Source organism: Muscardinus avellanarius (assembly GCF_963383645.1).
Source record: "Muscardinus avellanarius genome assembly, chromosome: 6".
In the NCBI taxonomy this organism is placed as follows: Eukaryota; Metazoa; Chordata; class Mammalia; order Rodentia; family Gliridae; genus Muscardinus; species Muscardinus avellanarius.
The window spans coordinates 25,453,129-25,479,754 of record NC_137791.1 but is presented as its reverse complement, the minus strand read 5'-3'; the positions used below and the strand labels follow the sequence as shown (position 1 = coordinate 25,479,754).

Genomic DNA, 26,626 nt, shown 5'->3' with positions numbered 1-26,626 from the left:
TGTTTAAAACCATCGCAGAGCGCGCGCAGCAGCATCTGGGGAGGGGGCGCAGCCAGAATTCCCTGCCATCGAGCGCAGGAGGGCCATTCTCAACGGAAAACCAAACCAAGAAAGTAGTGACCAGCCCTCCTCGAATTACTCTGCACTGGCTCCTCCTAGCTCCCCCCCCACCTCCAGATTTGCATAAAAAAGGCCAAGCAAACTCTGGCTGCGCCCCAGCTGCGGCTCCATCTGCTCCCCCGGGTCGGAGCCCCCCGGAGCTGAGCGCGGGCTTGCAGCGCCCCGCCGCCGGCCTTCCTAGCCCCAGAGCGGCGCCGAGCAGAGCGGGCCGCCCGGAGGAGCTCGGCCCCGCCGCCTCGCGCTTCCCCGGCTCGGCCCCGCCGCCCCCCGGGGGTCGCGCGCCCACCATGCCGCAGGGCCCCGGCTCGCTGCTGCTGCTCGTCCTCGCCTCGCACTGCTGCCTGGGCTCGGCGCGCGGGCTCTTCCTCTTCGGCCAGCCCGACTTCTCCTACAAGCGCAGCAACTGCAAGCCCATCCCGGCCAACCTGCAGCTGTGCCACGGTATCGAGTACCAGAACATGCGGCTGCCCAACCTGCTGGGCCACGAGACCATGAAGGAGGTGCTGGAGCAGGCGGGCGCCTGGATCCCGCTGGTCATGAAGCAGTGCCACCCGGACACCAAGAAGTTTCTGTGCTCGCTGTTTGCCCCCGTCTGCCTGGACGACCTGGACGAGACCATCCAGCCGTGCCACTCGCTCTGCGTGCAGGTGAAAGACCGCTGCGCCCCGGTCATGTCGGCCTTCGGCTTCCCCTGGCCGGACATGCTCGAGTGCGACCGGTTCCCCCAGGACAACGACCTCTGCATCCCTCTCGCCAGCAGCGACCACCTCCTGCCGGCCACCGAGGAAGGTAGGGCTTCCCTTTTAATTCGTCCCCCCCTGCTTGGCTAAGGGCTCCCGCGGGATCCCGCACCCCAGGACGCCCGGCTGAGGTGCCAGCCCTGGGGAGGACAGAAGCTCTCCCCGCCCTTGTCTGTCTCGACAGAACTCGTCTCTAGTCCCCTTCCCCCGAACTATACCAGTTACCTATGTGGGCACAGTTAAGACTTAAAAATTGAAAGGCGGCTTTTCTTTGTACACAACCCCTGCCGCACTCCCGAGAGCCTCCGAAGTGGCCTTGTGTGGGGTTGGGAGCGAGCGCCCTGGCCAGGCGCCTCGGTCACACTGGCTCCCCCTGTCCTGACCACTGGGCAGGATGCTAGTCCCAGGAACATTTCCTGTACAGGCCAGATAGCCAAGGTGCACAGACAGATGACCTTTTAAGCCATTTTTCGTCCTTTGCCAACTTAGGTTTTGGAGAGACCAGGACTGGCTCGGAATGCGTGGAAATTTGAGTACTGGTTTTTAACTTCCCAGGTGTTTGAGGAAGAGGGCACAGATGGAATCCCCGGGAATCATCTTTATCGCTATCAACTTTTATCTTAGGAGTGGTTTTAATTAACTGGAGAAAATCATGCAAAAGAGTTTCCCAAGTTTTTAGAAAACAGAGGGGAGTCCCTGGGCAAAAACCATCAAAGCAATGAAAACCTCATGGGCTCTCCATAGTCTTCCTGAAAGGGAAACGTATACAATGTGTCTGGGCTGATTTAGGTCCCCCTGGGATAGAAAGGGGGCTTCCTAATCCCTTTCAGGGCTTCACCAGTGTCTCCCTTTCAGTCTCTAATTGTGTAACTACAGACATCATTAGTTAAAGAAAATGCAAAGTTGTTTAGCAATCTTTCCTGGCAGGCACCATAAGTTTGCAATCATCTTATGGGTTAAATTTCTAATTTATTGCAAATGTTTGGCATTTTTTAAACATTTGCCCAACATATACCATGGACTAACCAATACAGGTTAGTAACATTTTATATACTGAGAGCCCCTGATTGGAAATGTTTTGTTAGGGTTGGGTGAAGGGAATTTAGGCCCTTTTGGTGTGGATTGCTTTGTTGTTGTTGTTTCTTTCCACTATCCACACTAACATCATATACACTGTATTTATTTCCAAACAGTTATTTTCCTGATTCAGAATAAAAGTTTATACTCTTCAAAATTAGTTCTTTATGATTTTTTGGATGGATTTGATAAGTAACTCTTCTAAGTCACATAAAGCTTTTTCTTGTGAAAGTTCCATTCCATATTTGTGAAAATCTAATTTTGCCTAAACTTTAAAGACAGCATTAGCACATTTATAAATGAGAGAAAAAGAATGTTTCCTGTCTGCCTCTTCCTCCTCCTCCTCCTCCTCTTCCTCCTCCTCCTCCTCCTCCTCCTCCTCCTCCTCCTCCTCCTCCTCCTCTGCCTCCTCTTTCATTTCCCAAGAAAGCAGACTTTCTTTAATAGGTTTTTTATATTTATGCAAGCACACAAAATTCCTAGGTTTGGTCAGTCCTCATAGATTTGCTTCATGTTTGGCTTCCGGAACAAGTTTGTTTTGAAAATTTTAAATAAAAAGGGGTAAGGCAAACCTGTGGTACTAAGGACCAGGTAGGTAGCAATAATGAAGTAAATGCTCCCTAACTCAAACACAAACTTGGCAGAAAGCACAAGAAACAGAACCAAAGGCAGCAGGCTGCTGTAATTAGTGGGATGAGATTTCAAGGTGGAAACAGCCCATCTGTGGTCCTTAGAACACAACACTAGCCACCCCTCCCAGCACAGACTTGAAAATATCTTGAAATGGCTCCCCTGAGACTTGGTGCTGAGCTGCACTGAAGGGGTTCCCCTGGTGCCCTGGAGCTGAAAAAATCAAGCTGTGAGCTATACTTTATGGTTACCAGTTTTTTCAAATCCCTCAAGGATATCTGGTTCTTTGGTGCGCTCTCCTTAGACTTTGGGAACAACTTTTTCATACTGAATTTATCCCATAGAGCAGAAAAGCTGCAACCTGCCAAGTTAGCTAGCTACACGCCCCTGAACACTGTGCTCACGACTTCCTTTATATTGGGAGGTCATCCTTTATTAAATTCAACACATTGGCATCCTCATATTGTCCAGCCAGAAATGAGAAGCAAAGAGGACTTTTATGGAGGCGGCAGAAGCAGGGGTCCTAGAGGACAAGGGCTGCTCTTGCTGGAGAGGCCCTCTGGGTTGTTTACAAATGCCACCTGCTGTTCGCTTTTAGAGCAAACTTAATAAAGACTGTTTCTCACATTTCTAGCTCCAAAGGTATGTGAAGCCTGCAAAAATAAAAATGAAGATGACAACGACATAATGGAAACTCTTTGTAAAAATGACTTTGGTAAGTAATCACCAGCACAAACAGAGTTAGCATTCAAAAGTCTTATCTACCCGTAAAACCTGAAAGTACAAATCCTTAAGGCATGTCTAATGGTTGGGTGAAATGCCAACACAGCTCCTGTTTCCCAAAATCATCTAAATCGCCCTTAGTTTCCTTCTTACATTACAGTCATATGTTAGGCTCTATCTTTTCAGGTGAGAGTCACTGTTCTCTTAAGCAATCATCAAATAATGAGAATTATTCAAATTGTCAATGTACAATGGCACATATTTAAATCTCATTTTCACTTTTTTGTGCCAACAAGAATAATCCCGACCATTTCTCTTCCCGTCCCTTAACGTGTATCAGGGATGAGAATGCAGATATTGACCCTAGCAAAACAAACTGAGGCTTTAAATTGGCCACAAGTGAAACTTTACCATGAGATCAAATAAGAGTATTTTTACTTTACTTATAATCCATCGTCACTTGCTCCTTGGTGCCCCACCATTAGTGAACATATCCAAGGCATAGCTAATCATTTGTGGCGGAGGGGGGTCTTTAAATTTAAAAAGAAGACTGATTTTCTGAGAAAACAACTAGTAGACTTTTGTATAATCTTGAATCACCATCTTAAAATCCTTCTCTTTTAGTACTAGGGATTAAACCCAGGGGTGTTCTACCTCTGAGCTACCTACACCTCCAGCCTTATTTATTATTCTGAAACAGGGTCTAAGTTGCCCAGGCTGGCCTCAAGCCTGACATTCTCTTATCTCATTAAAAATCCTTTCTAAGAGAAGTTTTTGAAAAGCTTTTATGAATAAGCATAGGCACTTTTGCCACTTTTTTGCAATTAGTTAGAAGAAATATGGAGAAGATTAGAATATAGCAATATACATGAAAGATGCCACAAGGACAGGTGCTCAGGACAGTTAAAAAAAAAGGGAAAAAAAAAAAAAAACGTGTGAGATGTCGTCAAAGTTCCACAAAGCATAACACTCCCTGTATAAGGGGAAAAAAATTGGAGACTTATCTACAAAGAACTGCACAGGAACCTCCTTCCAATGACAGTCCTCGGACCTACATTTGTAGGCTGGGGGAGGGGGGGGCTGGATGCACAATCATGAGAAATCAGAGCTGGGGGAGGCCAAGAGAGGCACCCTACTCCTGAGGCACTGCTACTTTACCCTGTTCCAAGGGCAGGCACCTTTTGTTGAACTAAAGGAGCTGGCATCCCTTTAAAGTATTTAGTCAGGCAGGAGTGTGACATGACTTGTAAATAGATATATCAAGAATGGGCCAGCCAGGTATGGTGGCTCACTCTTGTAATCCCAGTACTTGTGAGGCTGAGACAGAAGGATCCAGGTTTGCGGACAGCTTCAGCTACTTAGTGAGACACGCTGCAACATAGTGAGACCCTGTTTCAAAATAAAGAATAAAAATAGGGCTGGGGGTGTAGCTTGGAGGTAGAATGCCCCCATGTTCAATCCCTAGTACCAAAAGAAAAATGAAAAAAAAAAAAAAGAATGGGTGATCCATATTAACATTTGTAGCTACTCATATCCTTGAGACTAGCTGGATGTGGGAGCGCATGCTTGTAATCACAGCATTTGGGAGGCTGAGACAAGAGGATGCAGTTCAGGGAGTTTCAGCTTCTGTTGAGTGAGGTACTTTGCAACTCAGAGAGACTCTGTTTCAAAATAGAATTTTAAAAATAGGGTTAAGGGTGTAGCTCAGAGGTAGAATGCCCCTGGGTTCCATCCCCAATACCGCAAAAAAAAAAAAAAAAAATCCTTGAGACTGAGAGGGACCATTCCCCACAACTTCCACAGCTGAGTCTTCCACTTTCCTACCTTGCCATCCCCAAACCTCATCTGCAGCCAGGCCCCTGAGCTCTGAACACAACCCGGTCACTGCTCTTTGTCACCTCCAGTCCTTTCCAGAAGTGCCCTAGGTTCACCCTTGGCTGGCCCCCGAATCACCACAGCCTGGCGTTAGGAAAGGCTTCACACTGTTAAGGGAAAGAAAAAAGGTAGCTCAGGCCCTCACCCTGCCCATCAGAAAGAGACGCAAGAGGAGCTGATGGGGTTTCGAATGTCTGTATGCAAACATAGACACATCTCAGACTCTGTGGGGGCCGGGCACTTTAGTGGCAGATAAGTGCAAACCAGCTGATCCTTACCAAAACACGGTTCTTAGCCTCCGTGCTCTAAGATTTGATTAAGGGCAAGAGAGATAAATACCATTTTAATTTAACTCATATTTAAGTATCTATAAAATATCATTTTCTTCTAGCAGCTTAAGTCCTTTGCACAACATATAAGATCTCTCTTTCTCTCCTCCCCCCTCCCTTCCTCCCAACTTTCATGGGACTGTAAAATGGTTGAATTTAGGAGAAATACACATACACGTTACTTGCTTGCTTTGTGGCTTACAGAACACCCCATTTCTAAGAATGTCCTGTCAAGGTCTGAGTCAGAAATCGGTGTGTGAGTGCCCTGTCTCCTTAGAGAGACAAGTCCTTCCAAAACAACATGGGAGTCGGCACAGGTAAGGTATCACGTGTGCAGATACCTCTGAGCTTTGTCTCCTATTTCTCCACTCTCCTTTTGACCCATACAGGGCTAATGAAGCTGAATTTCAGGAAGTGCATCATATACTTTTGGTTCATAAACAATATTCCATGTTGGCTCTGATCTTTAGGAAGTAATAGGTGAGGAACAAGCATAGCAATTTGATTTCTTTAGCTTGAATCATCTGGAAATGCATAACACTCTTCTCCACTGCATCACTTAAACACAAGAGAAATGTAGACCCCTCCTTACTTCAGTGGTGTGGACACCGGTGAATGAATCAGAGCTGCCTGATGTCTCCACGATACCTTTCTTTTTTTTTTTTTTTTTTTTTTTGCGGGTCTGGGGATGGAACCCAGGGGCATTTGACCTCCGGGCTACACCCCCTGCTTATTTTTTTATTCTTTATTTTGAAACAGGGTCTCACTGAGCTGCAGAGGGCTTCACTAAGTAGCTGAGGCTGTCCGTGAACCATGATCCTCTGGTCTCAGCCTCCCAAATGCTGGGATTACAAGCGTGAGCCACCACGCCCGGCTACCACAATACCTTTGGGTCAGGTAGTGTCATCACCCTGCAGTTATTTTGGGGCTTTGATTCCCTGTTTGGTCGCAGCTAAAAATCCAAGAAGAAATCCCTAATGTTTTCCCATGGCACATGTTTGCCAAGTCCGTTTGAGAACTAGAGGATGGTGTGTAATGAATCACCTTTTGGCTGAACATGATGATTTTTCTGATGCGCCAGCTCTAGGATGTTTCATTTGACCAAGTGAAATCCTGCACACACCTCATCTGTGCTAGAGATCAGGCTCCTAGGTATGTGTAATCAGTTCATCCCACACACCATGGTAGGATCTTTCAGTCCTCCCATCCCTCTGCAGAAGACACCAGAACAGGTGACATCTCCACGTGGCTTACTTCATGAGAATTCGGCACTGTGGTTCAGATGCCTATCAGATCAGACAAAACCCTGGTTGACCAAGTCATAGCACCCTTGATTTACAATTTCAGTGTCTTTCATTTCCTGGTTAGCCAAAGTCATACTCAAGTCAAATTCCCTGACTGAGATTTAAAAATAGAGAATTCAGGTGTGGTGACACACACCTGTAACTCCAGTATTTGGGAGGCTGATACAGGACGATCGCAGATTCAAGGACAGCCTCAGCAACTTAGTGAAGACTCTCGGAAACCTAGTATAACCCTGTTTCAAAACAAAAAAAATTAAAAGGGCTGGGGTGTAGTTCAGAGGTAGAATGCCTCTGGGTTCAATCTGCAGTTCTACAATAACAAACAAATAAACAAAAAATAGAAAGAGAAACCCTCAAAGAGTTATAAGCACACAGAGAAAGCTCTTCCTCTATTATTAACTTAAACAATGCATTAAACCTCATCAAAGTCAGGAAGTCATACTTGCACGTCATCTATACTATAGAACAGCTGTCAGAGGCACCAGTGTGTCCTAAGACTGGGCAAATGAATGCTCCAACCAGGAGGAGGAGTTTTATGGTGCCTCGAGAGAACACAGTGGTGTTACAGACAGTTTGGGGACGAGTTGTGAGTATTAGAAGAAGCTAGAACACAACCTAACAAGGGTGACCTGGTGCAAGTCACTAAGCGTCTCTGCATTTCAGATTCTTCATGCTCTGAGGAGAGATTTTAACAGGACGACCCCTTCCGACCTTAAAATTCTATCCTTTTCCTGCCTTCATGGAGTCCTGAAATTTAATCCCAGCATGTATGTTTGTAGGGTTTTCCTTCCCAACTATAAAATGTGTCTCTTATAGTAAACCACTTACTTTTGGTCTTCACATTCTAATAAGTATACATATACATTTTGGAAACAGTACATATATGATCTGTAAATGTTTTGGCCTTGGACAGGCAAATGAGAGCATATGAGGATGAGGTCTTCAGAAAAACACTTTTATGGCTAAACATGTTGTGCTCTTAAAAAAAGAGTCTTGCAAATTTTTTCTCCTAGTTACTTTACCAAATCAAATGCAGCTGCGAGATCAATTCTCCTTCCCTGTAATCTGTTCTTTAGAAAACAATGATTGTGTGATACAATTTCTTACAGGTTTGTCCAAAAACCTCTCTGACATAATAAATTGAGTTTAAAGTTTATGGCCACCGAAGGATCATGTTTCACCTACGAGTCAGGCATTTCTTTTCATGCTGAAGTTTCCAATAGGGGAAGTCATTTGTTGGGTCGAGCATGAACCACATGCAACCTACTCACAAACACAAGGATGAGGAAACCAGAGGAAAAGTTAATTGAGTCCTGCAAAGAGAAAGCGTTTTCAAAGAATGGCTGATTTGAAACAAAGTGCCTGACAAATGCTCTGAGGTTCGAGAAATGGAGCCACTTGCTGTCCCCAGCTCTCAACCCCCTACCTGCAGCCCCCCAGCCTGTCTCAGTAGTCCCGTATCTTCCCTTCTGTAGGCCTAGTCCACACGTGTCCAGTAGGGCAGAAAGTTCCAAGTGTAGATGCTATATTTTCTCCTTGTAACTGATGCCATTCTTCCTGCCCCCTTATGTCTTCGTAGCGCTGAAAATAAAAGTCAAGGAGATAACCTACATCAACCGAGACACCAAAATCATCCTGGAGACCAAGAGCAAGACCATTTATAAGCTGAACGGTGTGTCCGAAAGGGACCTCAAGAAGTCGGTGTTGTGGCTCAAAGACAGCCTGCAGTGCACCTGCGAGGAGATGAACGACATCAACGCGCCCTATCTCGTCATGGGACAGAAACAGGGCGGGGAGCTGGTGATCACCTCGGTGAAGCGGTGGCAAAAGGGGCAGAGAGAGTTCAAGCGCATCTCCCGCAGCATCCGCAAGCTGCAGTGCTAGTTCCGGTCGGGTCCTCAGGGTTCGGGACCGGCCACCTCCAGAGCCCGGCTGGCCATTTCAGTTCCGGGTCCTTCAGTTCCGGTCTCCCAAGCACAGCTTGGAGCGGCCGCACCCTGCCTTTTGCACCTCCGCACCCCAAGCACTTCCTGAGTTATAAGGCCCTAGGAGGCCTCAGGAATGGATAGCTGTTTTCACATAAAGCAAAAGCAAATACCCACCTGAATCTTGTAGAACTATTCACACTAATAAAATTATGACTATTTTTATGAAGTTTTAAAATAACTCATCTTAAGGCTAGTTTTTGAGTAAGTGCGACTGTGAGTTGGATCTGATCCCCCTTCCCGCCCCTGTTTGGTGCGAATCAGCTGATTTTTACTTACAACTGAGGGCACCTTAACATGCAGGTTGCTTCATTTTTCTCTGTGGTCTAAACCAGTGGCTCACACTTTGTTGAGATAAAGCTGGCTGTTATCTCGACATCTTCCTCAGCTCCAGCCCAAGACTCAGTGTCTAAGTCTTAACAATTCATTTGTCATTTTACCCCTTCCCTGGGAACTAGACTGTTGGATGTATCGCATTCCAAGCACAGAACTTCCATTTATGAAAAGCTCGTTAACCATTATTCATAGCACGATCTCTTCAAATAAAAGGCAAAGTAAGCAAATCCTATAATTGACTTCAGTATTTCAAGCCTTGTTTGAAACATTTTACTTAATTTTTTGCAAATTAAGCCATTACAGCTTATTTGTAATATACATAGTAGTTTACCTGAAAAAGTTGTAAAAATATTGCTTTTACCAACACTGTAAATATCTCAGATAAACATTATATTCTTGTATATAAACTTTACATCCTGTTTTACCTACTCTTTGTCTTCCGCCTTGTCTTTTCAGTAGCAAGGGCCAAGAGGGAGCTACGCATGAGCGCTCACACCCTTCTCAGGAGGTCCAGCCCTCCAGCAGCTTGAAGTTATCTGCTTCTCAAGTGTTTCCCGTACATCCCCCACCCTCCCACTTCATGATTCTGTCTCTTGCTCACTGCACCACTGCTGGCCCTGCAGGGAGCAGAGACTTGAATGCTTCTTTTGTCCCTTCCCAGAGGTTCAGCTGCAGCCATGTGGCAATGCTGCTCTCAACTTAAGGTCCATGCGCTTTACACTTGTGCTTTTCATTTCCTGAAAAAAAGAACAGCCATTGCAAAAATGGTGATTCCTTTCCCCTCATAAGCTCTGCCTCTCGTAAAAGAGGCCATGATTGGAGTGATTCAGGAGGAGATAGTGCAAAAGCAACAGGACAGTAAGGGGACAGACAGACAGCCACCAAACTCTTGCCTTAGTCTGTGTGGGCTTCTACAACACAATATCTTAAATAATGTATGAACAACAGAATTTTTTTTCTCATAGTTCTGAAGGCTAGGAAGTTTGAGATCAAGGAGCCAGTGGATCTGGTGTCTGATGAGGACTCGCTGCTTCAGAATGGTGCTTTCTTGCTGTGTCTTCACACAACAAAGTGAACAATCTCCTTGGGGTCTCTTTTATAACAGCGTTAATCCCGCTCATGAAGGCTCTGCCATCATGACCTAGCAACCTCCTAAAGGCCCCACCTCCTGATAACAAGTCATTGGGGATTTTATTTTAGCATGTGAATTTTGGAGAGACGCATAAACACTCAGACCATAACAATGTCCATCCAAACACTTCATTTTACTACGGAATCTTTTTTTTTATTGGTGAATTATATTCATACATCATATTGGGATAAAAAAACTTGTGTGTACATACATGTACACATCACCGATTTAACCCCTACCCAATTCCCACCCCATTTCCTCCCCTATCCCTCCTTCCCTTGCTTGGCTTAGTGGTTGGCTTCGATATATTTAAGTACATTGTGTATTTTAGAGAATTTGCTTCTTCCCCCCTCCATCTCCTCATTTAGCTTGTCTTGTCTGCTCCCCTATAGGATTTCCTTACTACAGAATCTTCATGGAGATCCTATTAGGCACCTGAGAAGACAGGCTCAGAGAGGTTAGGCTGCGGAGCTACAGAAGGCAAAGCCAATGCCGAAACACAGGCCTCTCAGACGACAAATTCTGCCCTTCATCAACCTATGAGTAGATTATAGACGCATGATGGAACTCAGCTATTGAACTTGAGCAAATATTTATTGAGCAACATGCCAGGCCCCATTCTGAGTGCTAGTGACATGGACATTGCTCCTTGTCTTTATAGAGGGAATGAAGAAAAATAAATAACAGCCACAATTATAGTTACATATTTATAACTAGCAAGTTATATGAAGCCTTCATCTGATGGCATTTTATCAATTTACTTTAAGAGAAAGAGAGAGAAGAAAAAGAAACAGTAAGTCAAATATTTGCCTTATCGAGAATTAGGAATCAAGAGGGGGAAAAAACCACGTAATGTGCCAAAAGTAATGGAATGAAGCCACTTGGAAGAAACTGAGCCATCTGAAGACTGCCTCTCCACCTTCTTCCTCTCATTCTCATCTTTGATGAGGGTGAAAACCAATGAACCATATTTAGGGCAGAGCAGGTAGTTTTTTCTTTGATTTTTTATTTTATTGTATTGTTTTGTTTACCATGACAGTTCAAATAAACCTGGCTTATCTATTCTTGAAATAGTCATGACTATATTCTTAGTAACTCTTTATAATGTCAGGTTTCTTTTGCAGGCAGTTAAAAACATGAATGTCTACCCATTATTGGAAGAAGAGAGCAAGTAACAGGACATTGGATTTCTGAGTTCTCAAAAATGATTTGTGACTCATTCACAAACTTAAAACATCCAAAATAAGGGATCAGCTTATCGATAGGAAAACTATGTATTCTAGGCAGTTTTTCCTCTTCCCTTTAATAAATAGCTTGAGAAATTAATTGTTCCCCAATAACAAATGTATAACAGTTTTTAGTAGCATTTCCTAGCTGCAAAAAAGCTAAAAGCACTATCTACATGAACAAATCAATATATTGAAATTTATAGGATTAAACGGGATCAGTTTTATCTAGAAATACCCTCTGTTCCTTATTCTCTTTCATTCATCAAATAATAATTTTTTCTAGATTTTTACCATTTGAGTCTTGTTTTCTATCAGGTTTTCGATGTTCATGAGTGGTGGGCAGGGGTCACCCTGAAAAGCAAATCCAGGCATTAGTCATCCTTATGCAGCCACCACAGATGGATGATTAACAGTGTAATTTTTGCCTATGAAACATGTTGCATACTATAAACTATTTCATTAAATCAGCAGATACTTACTGAGAACCAGTTATTGACAATGGCTTGTTCATTCAGTAAATATCAAAAGTCAAGCACTGTTCTAGGCCTTGGATACTGTAGCCCTGACCTCCTTTAGCTTTATTGCAGGGTTAGAGACTGTGCTAGTCTCCAGTGATACAGGGATAGATCAAAAGAATTCATAATCCAATACAGGGGAGAAGCATGCAAACAGATACCTCAACATGTTGTGTTAGAGAAAGGGGTGTACATGCCCCAGAGATGGCACAGAGAGAAGAGTAGTTAACATGAGTAGAAAAGAGAATGTTTTGGTTCAGACTGAGTTTAACGTCAGGTAAAGGTATACAACAAAAGAGACCTGTTCAGATGGCAACCAGAAAGCAAAAGAGAAAGACAGGAAGTGGCTGGGGTCCCTATATTCCCCGTCCAGGGCATGCCTTTAATGACCCATCTTCCTTCCTCCAGGCCTCACCCCTAAAGGTTCTACCACCTCCCAAGAATGTCACATGTTGATCAAGTCTTCAACACATGGGCCCATGGGAGACTCTCCAGATCCAAACTAAAGCATTCACATACTTAAAATGATACTAACATTCAAAGTCACCAGGCCCATACTGGAGAATTCTATTGAATATTTAAGGAAGATTTAACACCAATATTATACAATCTGGTCCAGAAAACAGAAGAGGGGATGCTTCCCAACTTACTTAATAAGGCTAGAACTGTTCTCTTATTTAAGCCAGACAAAATATAGCACAAAAAGGAGAAAACTATAGACAAAAGTCCTCAACAAAGTAGTAGAAAATCAAATCCAGCAATGTATAAAAAGAATATTATACCTCACCCATGCTGGATTTATTGAAGGCATGCACAGCTGGCTCAATATTTAAAAACCAATCAATGTAGCCAGGCAATGGTGGCCCACACTTGTAATCACAGCATTCAGGAGGTGAAGACCAGAGGATTGCGATTCGCAAACAGCCTCAGCTACTTAGTGAGGCCCCTCGCAACTCAGTGAGTCCCTGTTTCAAAAACTAAAGAACAAGAAAATAGGTCTGGAGGTATTGCTCTGAGGTAGAATGCCCCTGGGTTCCATCCCTGGTACTGCAAAACAAACAAAAACAAACAAACAAAAATTAATGTAACCCTGCATATTAGTAAATTAAACAAGAGCATCCATATAATCATAAATTAACAAAAATTTTTATAAAATTAATATACAGTTGATGATAAAGTATCTCAGCAGAACTAGGAATGGAGAGAAATTTTCTCAGCCTCAAAGAACATCAATAAAACCACAGTTAAAATCATACTTAATGGTAAATGGCTGAGCGTGCTCCTCCTCAGATCTGGAACAAAGCAAGGATCTCCACTCCTTCCACTCAACTTCATTCTGATGCTTCATGTCAGCATCAGATCTAGACAGTTAAATAAAATAAGAAAAAAAGCTCATAAACTGAATAGGAAAATAAAACAATACTGCGTAATGACAGATATAATTATCTACCTACAAAAATCCCAAGGAAGCTAAAGAAAATACTCCTAGAACTAATTAATGAGTTCTGTAAGGTCACAGGAAACAAGATCCAGAAGAAAAATCAATTGTATTTATATATATTAACAAACAAGTAAGAACTGAGATAAAAAAAAAAATACCATACCATTTACAATTACTCCAAAGAAAGAAAATACTTAAATATAAATCTAACAATGCATGAATCAGCCATATACATTGAAAATTGCAAAATCCTAGTGAATGACATAAAAGACTAGCTAAATAACCTAAATAACATATTATGTCCCTCCAGACATACTATATTCATAGACTGGAAAACTCACATGATAAAGATGTCAATTCTTGCCAGGCGTGATGGTGCACGCTTCTAATCCCTGCGCTTGGGAGGCAGACCCAAGAGGACCAGACCCAGGTTCAAAGCCAGCCTTGCTGGCTTAAGAGACCCTGTTTCCAAATAAAAATATAAAAAAAGGTGTCTGGGAGTGTAGCCCAAAGGTAGAAGAGTTCCCAGGAACCCCAGTACCACCAAAAAAAAAAAAAAAAAAAGTCAATTCTTCACAGACTGATCAGTAAGCTTAATGTAATTGCTAACAATATCTCAGTAAGCATTTTTGTAAACATGAACAACTTTGTTCTAAAATGCATATCAAAAGGAAAAAGGGCCTACTGCTTCCAACAAATATTACCAGGATATGTATATACACACACATGCAAAAAAAAATAGACCCCTTCCTCACATTGCATATAAAATTAACTCAAACTGAACCAATAACCTAAATCTAAGAACTTAAAACTATAAACCTCTCAAAAGAAACATGAGTAAATCTTCATGACCTTGAATTAGGCAATGTTGTTTAGATATAATGCCCAAATGCATATAACAAAAGAAAATACAGATAAATCTAAAATGCTTCTATTTCAGATATTTTATCAAAAAATGAAAAGATAGTCTGTAGAATGAGAGGAAATATTTGCAAAGCATACATCTAATATGGTACTGCTATCCTGAATATATAAAGAACTCTTAAAATTCAACAACATGGCTAATGACTCAGTTAAAAATGGGCAAATAATCTGAATAGACACTTCTCTAAAGAAGATCTTTAAATGGCCAGTAATTATACCAAAAATGTTCACAATTACTAGTTATTGGGGAAATACCAAACAAAGTTACAATGAAATATTGCTTCACATCCTAGAATAGCCAGTATTAAAAGGCCAGATAATGACAACTCTTGGTGAGGATATGAAGTAAGAACCCTCATAAGTTGCCAGTAGAGTTGAAAATGATGAGACTATGTTGAAAAATAGTTTGGCAGTTGTTCAAAATCTTAAACAGAGTTACCATACAAACAGCAACTGCCATTTACAGATATACACTGAGAGAACTGAAAATATATTGGTCACTAAAACACTTGTACATAAATTGTTCACAATAGCTCAAAAGTGGAAACAAGCCGAAAGTCCATCAGTTGACGAGTAGAGAGATAGAATGTGGTCTATTCCTATAACGGAATATTATTCAACCAAAAAAGAGGATGGAGTGTCATTGCATACTACAACACAGATGAAATTTGAACGCTTTATGCTAAGAAGCAAGACACAAAGTCCACATATCATATGATTCTATTTATATGTAATACACATTATAGACAAACCATAAGAGACAGAAAGTAGATGAGTGGCTGCCAAGGGATAGAGGAAGAAGGAAATAGGGTGGAACTGCTAATGGATATGAGGTTTGTTTTAGGAATGATGAAAGTGTTCTGGAATCAGATAGTGGTGATGATTCCTCCATTTTTAAATGTACTAAAAACCACAGAATCATAAACATTAAAAGACTGAATTATATAGTAAAGGAGTTAGATCTCAACTCCATTATTTTTTTTTTTAATGTCAGATTTCCAAAGGCTTAAATCACCCAGTGAGAATGTGCGATAATTGAGACTTGAAGCCAAGTTTAACTCTAATTTCCATTGTCATGACCACCGACTCTTCTTAACTCTTCCTGTTCTCCCATTACAGACTTTCTGGTCAACTATTCATTTCTGTGAAGTTTAACATTGTCAAACAACAAATCCTTTTCCGTCCTCAACTTTGATTTTCCATTTGTCTCCTAACCGGACAACTGTCTGCAGAACCTGGAGATGCCACAAAAACAACAGGCATTAAACCAAGCTGAGCTCCACCTTCCAAAGCCTGCTCCTCCACTTATCCCCACAGTCCCATTGGTAGTGACTCCTCGTCAGTTCCTTTCCAGGTGCCAGACCATTTAGAGATCAACCTTAGCTAATCTACCCCAAATGCAGTAGATGATCAAATTTGTCATGCTGTGGTTACCAGCTCAGACCATTTTCTTTCGTGTTTCTTTGCTAAGTTGACATATATCCAAGAGGTTTTACCATTTCATTTCACTACTAATAATTCCCTAAACATATACATAAAGTGTGGACATAGTACTGACCAAGAGGAAAAAGTAGAGATTTTTTTTTTCTTTTTGCAGAAACCCAGCAGAAGCAAGGGACCGCACAGTGTTCTCCGCACACACTTACGCCAGGGGACCACAACCTTTGAATTGTTTACTTAAAGTCATCCCCAAAACTCCAGCCACTTGGAATGATAGATACAAGATCCTCAGGAAGGTCTCAACCAGCGAAGTCTAACGACACATTAATTTACTCACTAGCCAGTGTATCCAGGATGGCTTCCCAAATTTTCCTTCTTTTGAGACCCAGCAAAATATGTTTACTCTAAAAATTAAATATATGCAAGTAATTTATAAAGGAGTTATATCTCAACTCCATTATTTTTTTTAAATGTCAGATGTTCAAAGGCCTAAATCACACAGTGAGAATGTGTGATAATTGAGACTGAATTTTTAAATTGAATATAAATTTAATTTAAATTTAATTGAATACTGAATTTTTAAAGCCACAATCAGACAGCATGCCCAGCATAAAATTTTTGTTTATGAATACTTAGTAGCTTGAAATATTTGAAATCCTTTCCAAAGAAAAGGTGAAACCAATAACAAACAACCCAAAACACTGATATTCCATTTTTATTATATTTCCAAACAATATTTTTATTTCCATGTATGCACTAGTCCAGCTACTACATGGTGTGCTGGGGTTATTGCATTTCTAGAATAAATTTATAAAGCAGCTGTAGCTTAGCATAGTGGCACACACTTAACACTAGAGAGGCTGAAAAAGAAAGATTGCAAACTCAAGATCAGCCTCAGCTTAGCTCTGTTTAAAAGAAAAATTAGGGCTGGGGGTGTAACTCGGAGGTAGATTGCTCTTGGGTTCAAACTCTAGTACAAAAAAAAAGCAACTGTATTTCCAATACTTGTTTGCAATATAATATATATTGGCCAGGTATGTGACTAAACACAAAAAAATTGTGTTCATGGAATACAAGGATAAAAACAGGCAGAATGGAAGTGGCCCCGACTTTACCCTTTGTGCTTCTTTTCCTTCTCCCAACTACACCAGAGCAACGCTACGTGATAGCAAAAGTGTGTCCTTTCCTACGGAATGATTAAAAAATAAGAAGTACGGACATACACCATATAACAACAGAAATATGTTCTGAGAAATTCATCAGTAGGTTATTATGCATAGTCGTATATGCAGCCTACTGTTAACCAAAACATCATTATATGTGGGTGACCTGTGACATTACATGTGGCATGCTCATTACAAAATAAGAATAAATTATTAAAGGTAATATATAAAATAATAACATACTCATATAGAAGAGTACATACTCATCTACAAGAGTAGTACGTGCTTATTTTAAAATAAGTAGTATATGCTCATTCTGAACTGCACATTTTAGGCCTCTGATTTGCAGTCCTTCTCCATGTGCAGAGCTCTCAATGATTCTGCAATACAGACAAGGAGAATGTGGCCACAGTGCAACAGCGCTCTCTCCCTCCCAGAGGAACCTCTGCAGGTGATGGGCTGAGGGAAGCCACCAGTCCTCACTCCTCCTCCGCGCGCCAGTAGGAAGGCCTGGGCAGAGCATTCCCAATGTGATTTGGCTCCAGAGCATGCACTGTGCTAGATGCAGCTTGTAATCCCAGCATCTGAGAGGCTGGGACAGAAGGATGGTGGTTCGCAAACAGCCTCAGCTACTTAGTGAAACCATTTGCAACTCAGTGAGACCCTGTTTCAAAATAAAGAATAAAAAATAGGTCTGGAGGTGTAGCTCAGAGGTAGAATGTCCCTAGGTTCAATCTCCAGTACCACAAAAAAAAAAAAAAAATAGAATAAGAGACAATCAGAAGAGGTGGCTGACAGAGACATATAATAGTCACCCATTATCCATGGGTTTGCTTTTGTTATTTCAGTTCCCTGTGGTCAACTGTGGTATGAAAATATTAAATAGGAATCTGGGTGCAATGGCACCTGTAATCCTAGCTAGTACTTAGGAGGTTGAGACAGGAGGATCTCAGGTTTGAGGCTAGCTTCAGAAATTTAATGAGACACTCAGCAACTTGGCAAGGCCCTGTTTCAAATTTTTCCCTATTTTTAAATTTATTTATTTTTTATTCATTTATTTATTTTATTTATTTATTTATTTATTTTTTGGTGGTACTGGGGTTCTTGGAAGCCCTTCTACCTCCGGGCTACACTCCCAGACCTATTTTTATATTTTTATTTGGAAACAGGGTCTCCTAAGCCAGTGTGAGCGGCTAGCTTCGAACCTGCGCGATCCTTCTGTCTCTACCTCCCAAGCGCAGGGATTACAAGCATGCGCCACCACGCCCGGCTTATTTTTTATTTTAAAACAGGGTCTCACTGAGTTGCAAAGGGCCTCACTAAGTAGCTGAGGCTTTCTGCGAACCGCGATCCTCCTGTCTCAGCCTCTGAAATGCTGGGATTAAAAGCATGTGCCACCACATGCCTGGCTCAAATTTTTTTTTAATGGGAATAGCAAGGCATGTAACTCAGAGGTAGAATGCCACTGAATTTAATTCCCAGTATCTCTGCCAATAAAATTATTAAATGGGAAATTCCAGCAATAAATAATTTATAAGTTTTAAAATGTGCACTGCTCTGGGTAGCATGATGAAATCTCATGCCATTTACTGTGTCCTATGCAGGATGTTAATCATTGCTTGGCCCAGTGTATCCACTCCGTATACACTAACCACCCACTGGTTACTCAGTAGCCATCTCAGTTGTCAGATCTGCTGTAGAGATATTGCAGTGCTTGTATATAAGGTGTGTGGTGGCGCACGCTTGTAATCCCTGTGCTTGGGAGGCTGAGACAGGAGGATCGCACAGGTTCGAAGCCAGCCTCAGCTACTTAGTATGGCTTGGGATATCCACCAGAGGTCTTGGAACATTTCTCTGCAGGATGGGAAAAGAGGTGAACCACTACACACACCAGCACCTTGAGTACTAAGCAGCCTGGTAAAAATATCAAAGGGAACAAAGGCTTAACATAAGTATATTATCACTGGGCTGTGAAGAAGCCTGGCGAAGAGACAGTCAGCCAGGGGCTGGGATAAGGGATTCCCAGATTCTGCAGATTCAAATTCGGAAAGGGGAGGTTTTAGGATTGATCCAAGCAGAATGGATGGCCCAGAAGTTCCTTGTTCATCCTTGTAAAATAGGGTAATAAAAGCAAATCTATCCTACAGTGTTGTCTTTAGGATTAAACATATGCAAAGTACCTGACATTCGCAGGCACTATAAAAAAGTTTTAACTACTGTCACAAGCAGGAAGCGAAGGAAAAGGTAACGCCTGAAATGTACGCCGTAGAGCAAAAGCAATGGTGTCCTATCATGGATGCTTCTGTAGCTGACCTGGTTTCAAAGTCCCTAAGGAAGACAAATCAGGAAAGTTAAGTGAAATAAGAGTATTCGGACTTTTCTTTCATCAGAATACAACTTTGATGGAATAGAAGCATCATGTGATCTTGATAGTTAACCTGACATACAGGAACCATGCCAGCAAGTCCTCTGCCCTAACTAGAAATAAAGAAGTACAGGACCCCGCCCCGGGAAGAGGTTATCCAGAGGTTCCCCTACTGAAGTAGCGCCCCCAAAACACACACACACACAACCTAGAGATGAAGGAGCTGGAACAACCTGGTGCCTCTGTCCATTATTCCACAAAGCAATTGCTCTCTTTTTATTTATTTTTTTTTTTTTTTTTTTTTTTTTTTTTTTTTTTTTTTTTTTTTTAATTTATTTTTTATTGGTGCACTGTATTCATACATCATAGTGGGATACAAACTTTTGTAGACATACATGCACACATCGCCCAGTCAGCCCCCACCCGATCCCCACCCCATTCCCTCCCCATCCCTCCTTCCCATGCTTGGCTTAGTGGTTGACATCTAGTATTATAGCAATTTATCCAAAATTAAACATGATAATCTCACATAACAGTTTCATTTGTCTGATACCAAGTTTTTGATGACTTAAAGATAACATTTCAATATTTCTTTTTGCTTTCTTTCTTACCAGAGAATATTTTTTTTCTATTTTTTTAGGTGAAACTATCATATATTTATATATTTATTTTTCAGAAAAAAATCTATCCTAATATGGAATATGGATTCTAGATACCCAAAACGATCTTGAAAAAGAACAAAGCTAGAAGATATATATTTTCTGATTTCAAACCATATAAAGCTACAGTAATTGAAACAGTGTAGTACTGTTCTAAAGGCAGATATATAAACCATTGGAGTTAAATACAAGCCTAGAACTAAATTCTTCCCTATATTATCAAGTTATTTTTGACAAGGTTTCCACGAACATTTGGTGGTGGAAATAATAATCTTTTAACTAAATATTGTTGAAACATAATAATTACATGGAAAAGAATAAAATTGGACCCTTACCTAATCCCATATACAAGTATTAACTCAAAATAGATAAAAGACCTAAATATAAATCTTAAGACTATAAACTTTTAGAAGAAAATCTGGGTCATAAAACCTCACCACAATGAAATTGGCAGTGATTTCTTGGATGTGATTTCAATGGCACAGGCAACAGAAGAGTATACAAACTCCCTATTTCTTCTTTGTAGTTAATCTCTTTGAGTATTTTCTCTAGCGCTGGTTTTGAAGACATAAATTCCTTCAGTTTCTGTTTGTCATGGAAGCTTCTTATTTCTCCATCTAATTTGATAGAAAGTTTTGCTGGGTAGGAAATTTTTGGCTGGAAGTTGTTTTCTTTCAGAGTTTGGAATATGTTCCTCCAAGCCCTTCTGGCTCTCATGACTTGGTTTGGGAAGTCTGGAGTGATTCTAATTGGTTCGCCTCTGAATGTCACTTGGCCCTTTGTTTTTGTTGCCTTTAAGATTCTCTGCTTGGCTTCCACATTGGTCATTTTGACAATTATGTGGCGTGGGGATCCTCTTCTCCGATCCTGTCTAAAGGGAGTTCTATAAGTTTCCTGGATCTGTGTATCAACCTCTTGCTCTATGTTTGGAAAATTTTCTGCTATTACTTCCTTGAAGAGATTGTTGATCCCTTTGGTATTACTTTCTTTTCCCTCCTCTATTCCAATTATTCTTAGGTTAGCGCTCTTAAAATGGGCCCATATTTCTTCAATGTCAGATTCCTGCTGTTGGATATTTTTTCCTAGATTAGAAACTATGCGTTCATTTTTGGAATGATCATCTTCTAAGAGCGAGATTTTTTTCTCCATGTGGTCTAATTGGTTGTTTGTGCTTTGAATTGAGGCCTTTACTTCATTAATTGCATCCTTTATCTCTTTTTGGCTCTCTCTGAGTTCTTTTCGAAGCACCTCTATTATTTCTACAGTTATTTTCCTGATTTGATCTTCTAGAAATCTCTGACTTTCTGTTTTATCGGGTTCTGATGTTGTGGGGTTGTGGGCATTCATTGCTCCAGTATTATTCCTCTTTCCCATGATTTTGGAAGTTTGTGCCTTCTCTGGGTTCTTCCCTTGGGTCACTATGACTTCACTTAAGGTGCTCTGGATCTTGAGTCTGTAGTATCTCAGACCCCACTACTCCTTTACTGGGTTGTATCACAGAGTCTCCGACGCAGGGAGTCGATAGAGGCTGCTTTAAATTATGGGGGGGGGGGTGCCAGGTTGGGCGTTCTCCTATGGTGTGATATCTCTGCCACCGCCACTCCCCCACTGGGTCAAGTCCCAGGAAGTACAGTACTGGGATTTCTCCTCTGTGGCCCGCAATTTGACTCACTGTTCTTGAGTTCGCAGATGTAGCTGTACTGGACTCATTGAATTCGCTGCTGCTGCCACCGGTGGCAATATGGCTCCGCTGCTACACCCTCGGCCGTGAGGCTGGCGTATTTCTTCTTGGTTTTGAATTCCACTCTGAGAACTTGCAGCGTGTGCTGAGATCAGCCACTGGGAGCTTTAGATGTTCCCTGTGCTGAAAAATCCCACCTGGCTGTTCCGCAGCGGCTCACCTCGGCTTGCTGTAGCCGTCCGGTGAATTCGCCGCTGCCGCCGGCAATATGGCGCTGCTGCCGCGTCCTCAGGCGTGAGGCCGGTGTATCTCCTCTGTGGCTCTGAGCTCTGTTCTCAGTCCGCTTTCTCTCTGGATCCTGGTGATTTTTTTGTTTCTCTGGTGATGGTGTTTTCTGGCTATGAAAGGCGCTGATTTTGTGGTAATGGAGATTGGTTGTTAGCGGGGCTCTTAAGCCCCGCTTTTCTTGGTCGCCATCTTCCCGGAAGTCTCTCTTTTTATTTAAATGTCTTCATCTGTAAACTGCATGGAGAGACCTATCCCTGGGGGGTCATGTGAAGGATTAAATGGTATCACACACTACAGGGCTTAGCCCAGTGCTTGGCACACTGAAGGCATTGGGTAAAGAAGGACTCTTTACACGGATGCCCGGGATGGGCTGTCTGGCTTCTAACTTAGTAAAGACTGGACCTCTCAAAGGAAACACTGGCAAAAAAGAGAACAAGGAGAGGGAGGGGAAAGCCCATCAAGGGCTGAAATGTGGTTTTCCCCCCTGCCGAGAGGGCCCCTGCACTCAATAAACTAGAATGACCCTAGCTGAACCTCCAGGCTTGAAAGTACGGTTGTTTTTTAAAAGGAGTTCTTTTTCAAGATCAATTGTTCACCAGAACTGAAAAGCTTGCCCTAGGAAAAGGATCAATCCTAAAACCTGCAGGGTAAACCATTAAAAGCAGGAATGTGCCATTTCTCCGTAGGGAGCAGGGGGCACCGTACACCCTGTTGTCTGACTGCTGTGACTCGGCTGCCCCTCTATTCTAAATTAACCAGAAACCCAAGAAACTGAAAGCTGAGCCCTAGCTAACATTATTTAAATGAACTGGCTGTTAAATGAACCTTAAACCACATGTCATTTGGTGGTAGGGCTGCCCTGGGCCAAGAGATGTTAATACAGTTCCCAGCTTACAAACGGACTGTGTTCCAAACATGCGTTTGGAAGGCTGTGGTCTGAAAGGCAGAATGCATTTTCCCATAGAAGCAAGGTTATAAATGGCAATTAGGGCCACAGGCCAGCTCACAAAAAGCCGTGTGATCATACTATTGTGGAACCCTGTACATTTCAGCTAGAAAAGAAGAAAAATTAATAATGTTACAATATCGATCATTAAAGGAGTTAAAGGATAAAGCTGAGTCTCTTTCATTTGTCCTGAACACCAGTGCTTAAGCAAAAGCCAATTTAATTGGAGGTGAATGATAAGGTCTATCCAGATAGGCTGAGGGGCCAGAAAACACTGGGCCTGGAATGCAGAGCCCTGGTACTTGGGGATCTGAACAGTTTGTAGAGTTTCTGCCAATTCAATTCTTTTTTTCTTTATTTCTCTTTTTCTAAATTTTAGTTCTTCTTTTATTTGAATCCAGTAATTTGGGGCAATATCATGTTTATATACTATAAAATAAACAGTTTAACATTAAATGCCTTCCTGTAAAGTATGCACTCTTGATTATCATAGACATACAGCCGGGCGTGGTGGCGCACGCTTGTAATCCCCGTGCTTGGGAGGCTGAGACGGGAGGATCGCGCAGGTTCGAAGCCAGCCTCAGCTGCTTAGTGAGGCTCTCAGCAACTTACTGAGACCCTGTTTCCAAATAAAGTATAAAACAGACATACACAAATGCAGTTATTAATTCTCTTAAATTCACAAAAGCCCAAGTGCAGTGGCACATACCTATAATCCCAATAATTCTGGAGGCTGAGACAGGAGGGTCTCATGTTTGAGGCCAGCAGAGCAATAACTTAGTGACACTCTTTCAAAATTAAAAAAAAAAAAATCACACTGGGGTGTAGCTCAGAGGCAGAATGTCTCTGGGTTAAATCCCCAGTACTGTACACACACACACACACACACACACACACACACACACACACGACTCATACTTTTATTTCTTCAAATTGAATTATTTCTCTTATTCATTTTCAATTGATTGTGCTTTTATTTTTATTTACTTAATTTTATTTTATTTTATGATTTTAGCAATGCTGGAGATTGAACCCAGGGTCTTATACATCTAGGCAAGTGCTCTACTTCTAAGCTACACTCCCAAACCTGACTTGGGCTCTTGGGCTTTTTAAAAATTCATTCAGTCAGGCGTGGTGGCGCACGCTTGTAATCCCCCTGTTGGGGTGTGTGCATACAGCGCCTAAAGAGATGCAGCCTCCCTCGGCCTGAGCGGCCTGCAGGCTAACACAAAGCTTTAGGTAAAGTTTAAGAACTTCCACAGTAAAATGATTCAGCAGAAAAGGGGCTAAGATGGCACCTGGAGGAAGCTACGAAGGCGTGGTTTTCCCATTCATTATGGGTGGGGAGACTGAGCAGTTTTTCCCCTTTTACCTTTAAAGGAGCTTCCGCAGACATGAATGGCTCATGTACTGGCCTGGGATTGGCTGTGAACTATGTGCTAGTGATTTATCCCGATAGGCTAGGCTATTTCCCATGGAAATTACCCTCGTGGTTTTGTGCTATATATATGTTGCTTGGAGAGGAATAGACGAGACCTTGCTTGACATATCTCCCAGCTCCGTGTGGTGATCAGGCCATTGGTACTCATCATCTCCCAAGCCCTGCCACTGTCGGGCTGTATCCTGAAAATCCCCCACTTAGGAAGCGGAGACAGGAGGATCGCGCAGGTTCAAAGCCAGCCTCACTGGCTTAAGAGACCCTGTTTCCAAATAAAAATATAAAAAATAGGTGTCTGGGAGTGTAGCCTGGAGGTAGAAGGGTTTCCAGGAATCCCAGTACCACCAAAACAAAAACAAAAAAATTTAATTCATAGCCGGGCGTGGTGGTGCGCACTTGTAATCCCCACACTTGGGAGACTGAGACAGGAGGATCACACAGGTTCAAAGCCAGCCTCATCTGGTTTAAGAGACCCTGTTTCCAAATAAAAAATATAAAATAGGTCTGAGAGTATAGCCCGGAGGTAGAAGGCTACTGGATTCCATCCCCAGTACCACCAAAAGAAAAAAAAAATGTATATATATATATATATATATATTATATATATATTTTATATATATATTTTTTATATATTTTATATATATATATATTTTATATATATATATATATTTCTCCTGGTCCATAGTTTGCCTGTGGGGGGGGGATATTGGGGATTGAACCTTGGGGCATTTTACCTCCGAGCCACACCCTGCCCTATTTTTATTCTTTATTTTGAAACAGGGTCTCACTAAGTTGTAGAGGGCCTCACTAAGTAGTTGAGGCTGGCCGAGAACCTGCGATCCTCCTGTCTCAGCCTCCCAAGTACTGGGATTACAAGCACATGCCACCAGGCCCAGCTTTTTCTCTTTTAAACTAACTTTCTATTATATGGAAATTTTCAATTTTAAGGTAGACTAAGTTATTATTTTTCCCTGTGGTTTGCCTTTTTGAGTATTTGAGTTTGCCTTTTTGAGTATATTTTGAGTATAGGAAGTATCTCTTCCTATGTTGAAATTGTATCCCTTTAGATATCTTAACCTTTTATTTTGTACCCATCTGTTTTAACGTGGTATGGTATAATTTTTTTCATACAGATAAGTCAGTTACCAAATAGCTCATCCTTTGCCTACTGAGTAGCCACCTCTCCCACAAAATGTGTCGCCTATATAAGTATGTGCCCATCTGGGGTCTTTCTGCTCTATTCTATGGGTCTGTTTGTCCATTCCTGGCTAGCTGTTGTTGGTCCCTGTTTGAATTTCCAACACCTTTGCCACAATGACTCATTTATACTACATTATTCTGATCACCTCAGGGTGCTAGACTACAGGAGATGAGAGGAGATGACAACAACTTATATGATAAAGAGATTGGTGCTAGCAACAGCAGGACAGTTCATCTATTCCAGAATTGAAGATAGAGTCTCCTGCCAACCATATGATTTGGGAAACAAAGTTACAAATTAGCTAACTTTGTGTATTAGTCTATTTACCCTTGCTATAACAAAATATCCGAGGTTAGGTACTTTATAAAGAAGACAGGTTACTTTGCTCATAGTTCTGGAGGCTAGGCGTTCAGGACTGGGCAGTCCCATCTGTTCTGTCCCTGCTAAGAGTCTTAGGTGGATGGTATCACAATGGTGAGATAGGAAGCCACAGAGATTTGGGGCGTCAGATTTGCTCTCTTGATAACAATTTGCTCCTGCAGGAACTAAGCAGGGGCCTGTGAAAACTGCCTTACTCCTTCAATGACTTACTCACCTCCCACCAGCCCCTGACTCTTAAAGGGTCCATCACCTTCAACAATGAGAACCAAATATCCATCCCATGAGTCCTTAAAAGACATACTCAATTCCCGTGCAATCCATAGCATTCTGGTTCAGCAAACTAGTACAAAGAGCAGTGCTTAACTTAGTGGGAAATGAGATATTGGCTCTGGTTATATGGAATTAGATTTAAAAAAAAAAAAGAAAGTAGGTATGAGAAGAGGAAGGATTAAAAGAACTCCATCATTACTAGTGATGGGCCTTCTGAGTTTTATTCTGATATGATAGTTGAGCTGAATAAAGCCAGAAGGAAGATGCTGTGCCTACAGGAAGTATGTAAACTGTCATGCTGTTGTTAACCCAGGAAGAGAGTCTCAAATCAGGAAGAGGGAACTTTTCTAATTATCATGGGCCAGAGCTTTATAGAAAAAAGAACTTCCATGTCTGTCCAAAATATTTTATTACATTTTGTTATTTGCCTGACT

The 26,626-nt window shown here is 41.9% G+C and overlaps 1 protein-coding gene across 1 annotated transcript; it reads left to right on the top strand.

The window, feature by feature from the left end:
• Positions 1–407: 407 nt before the first annotated feature.
• SFRP2 (secreted frizzled related protein 2) lies at positions 408–8,682 on the top strand (the record flags this gene model as incomplete). Its single annotated transcript, XM_080697727.1, has 3 exons — positions 408–909; positions 3,202–3,282; positions 8,378–8,682. 3 exons carry the CDS (start codon positions 408–410, stop codon positions 8,680–8,682), a joined length of 888 nt encoding a protein of 295 aa, XP_080553853.1.
• Positions 8,683–26,626: the final 17,944 nt, after the last annotated feature.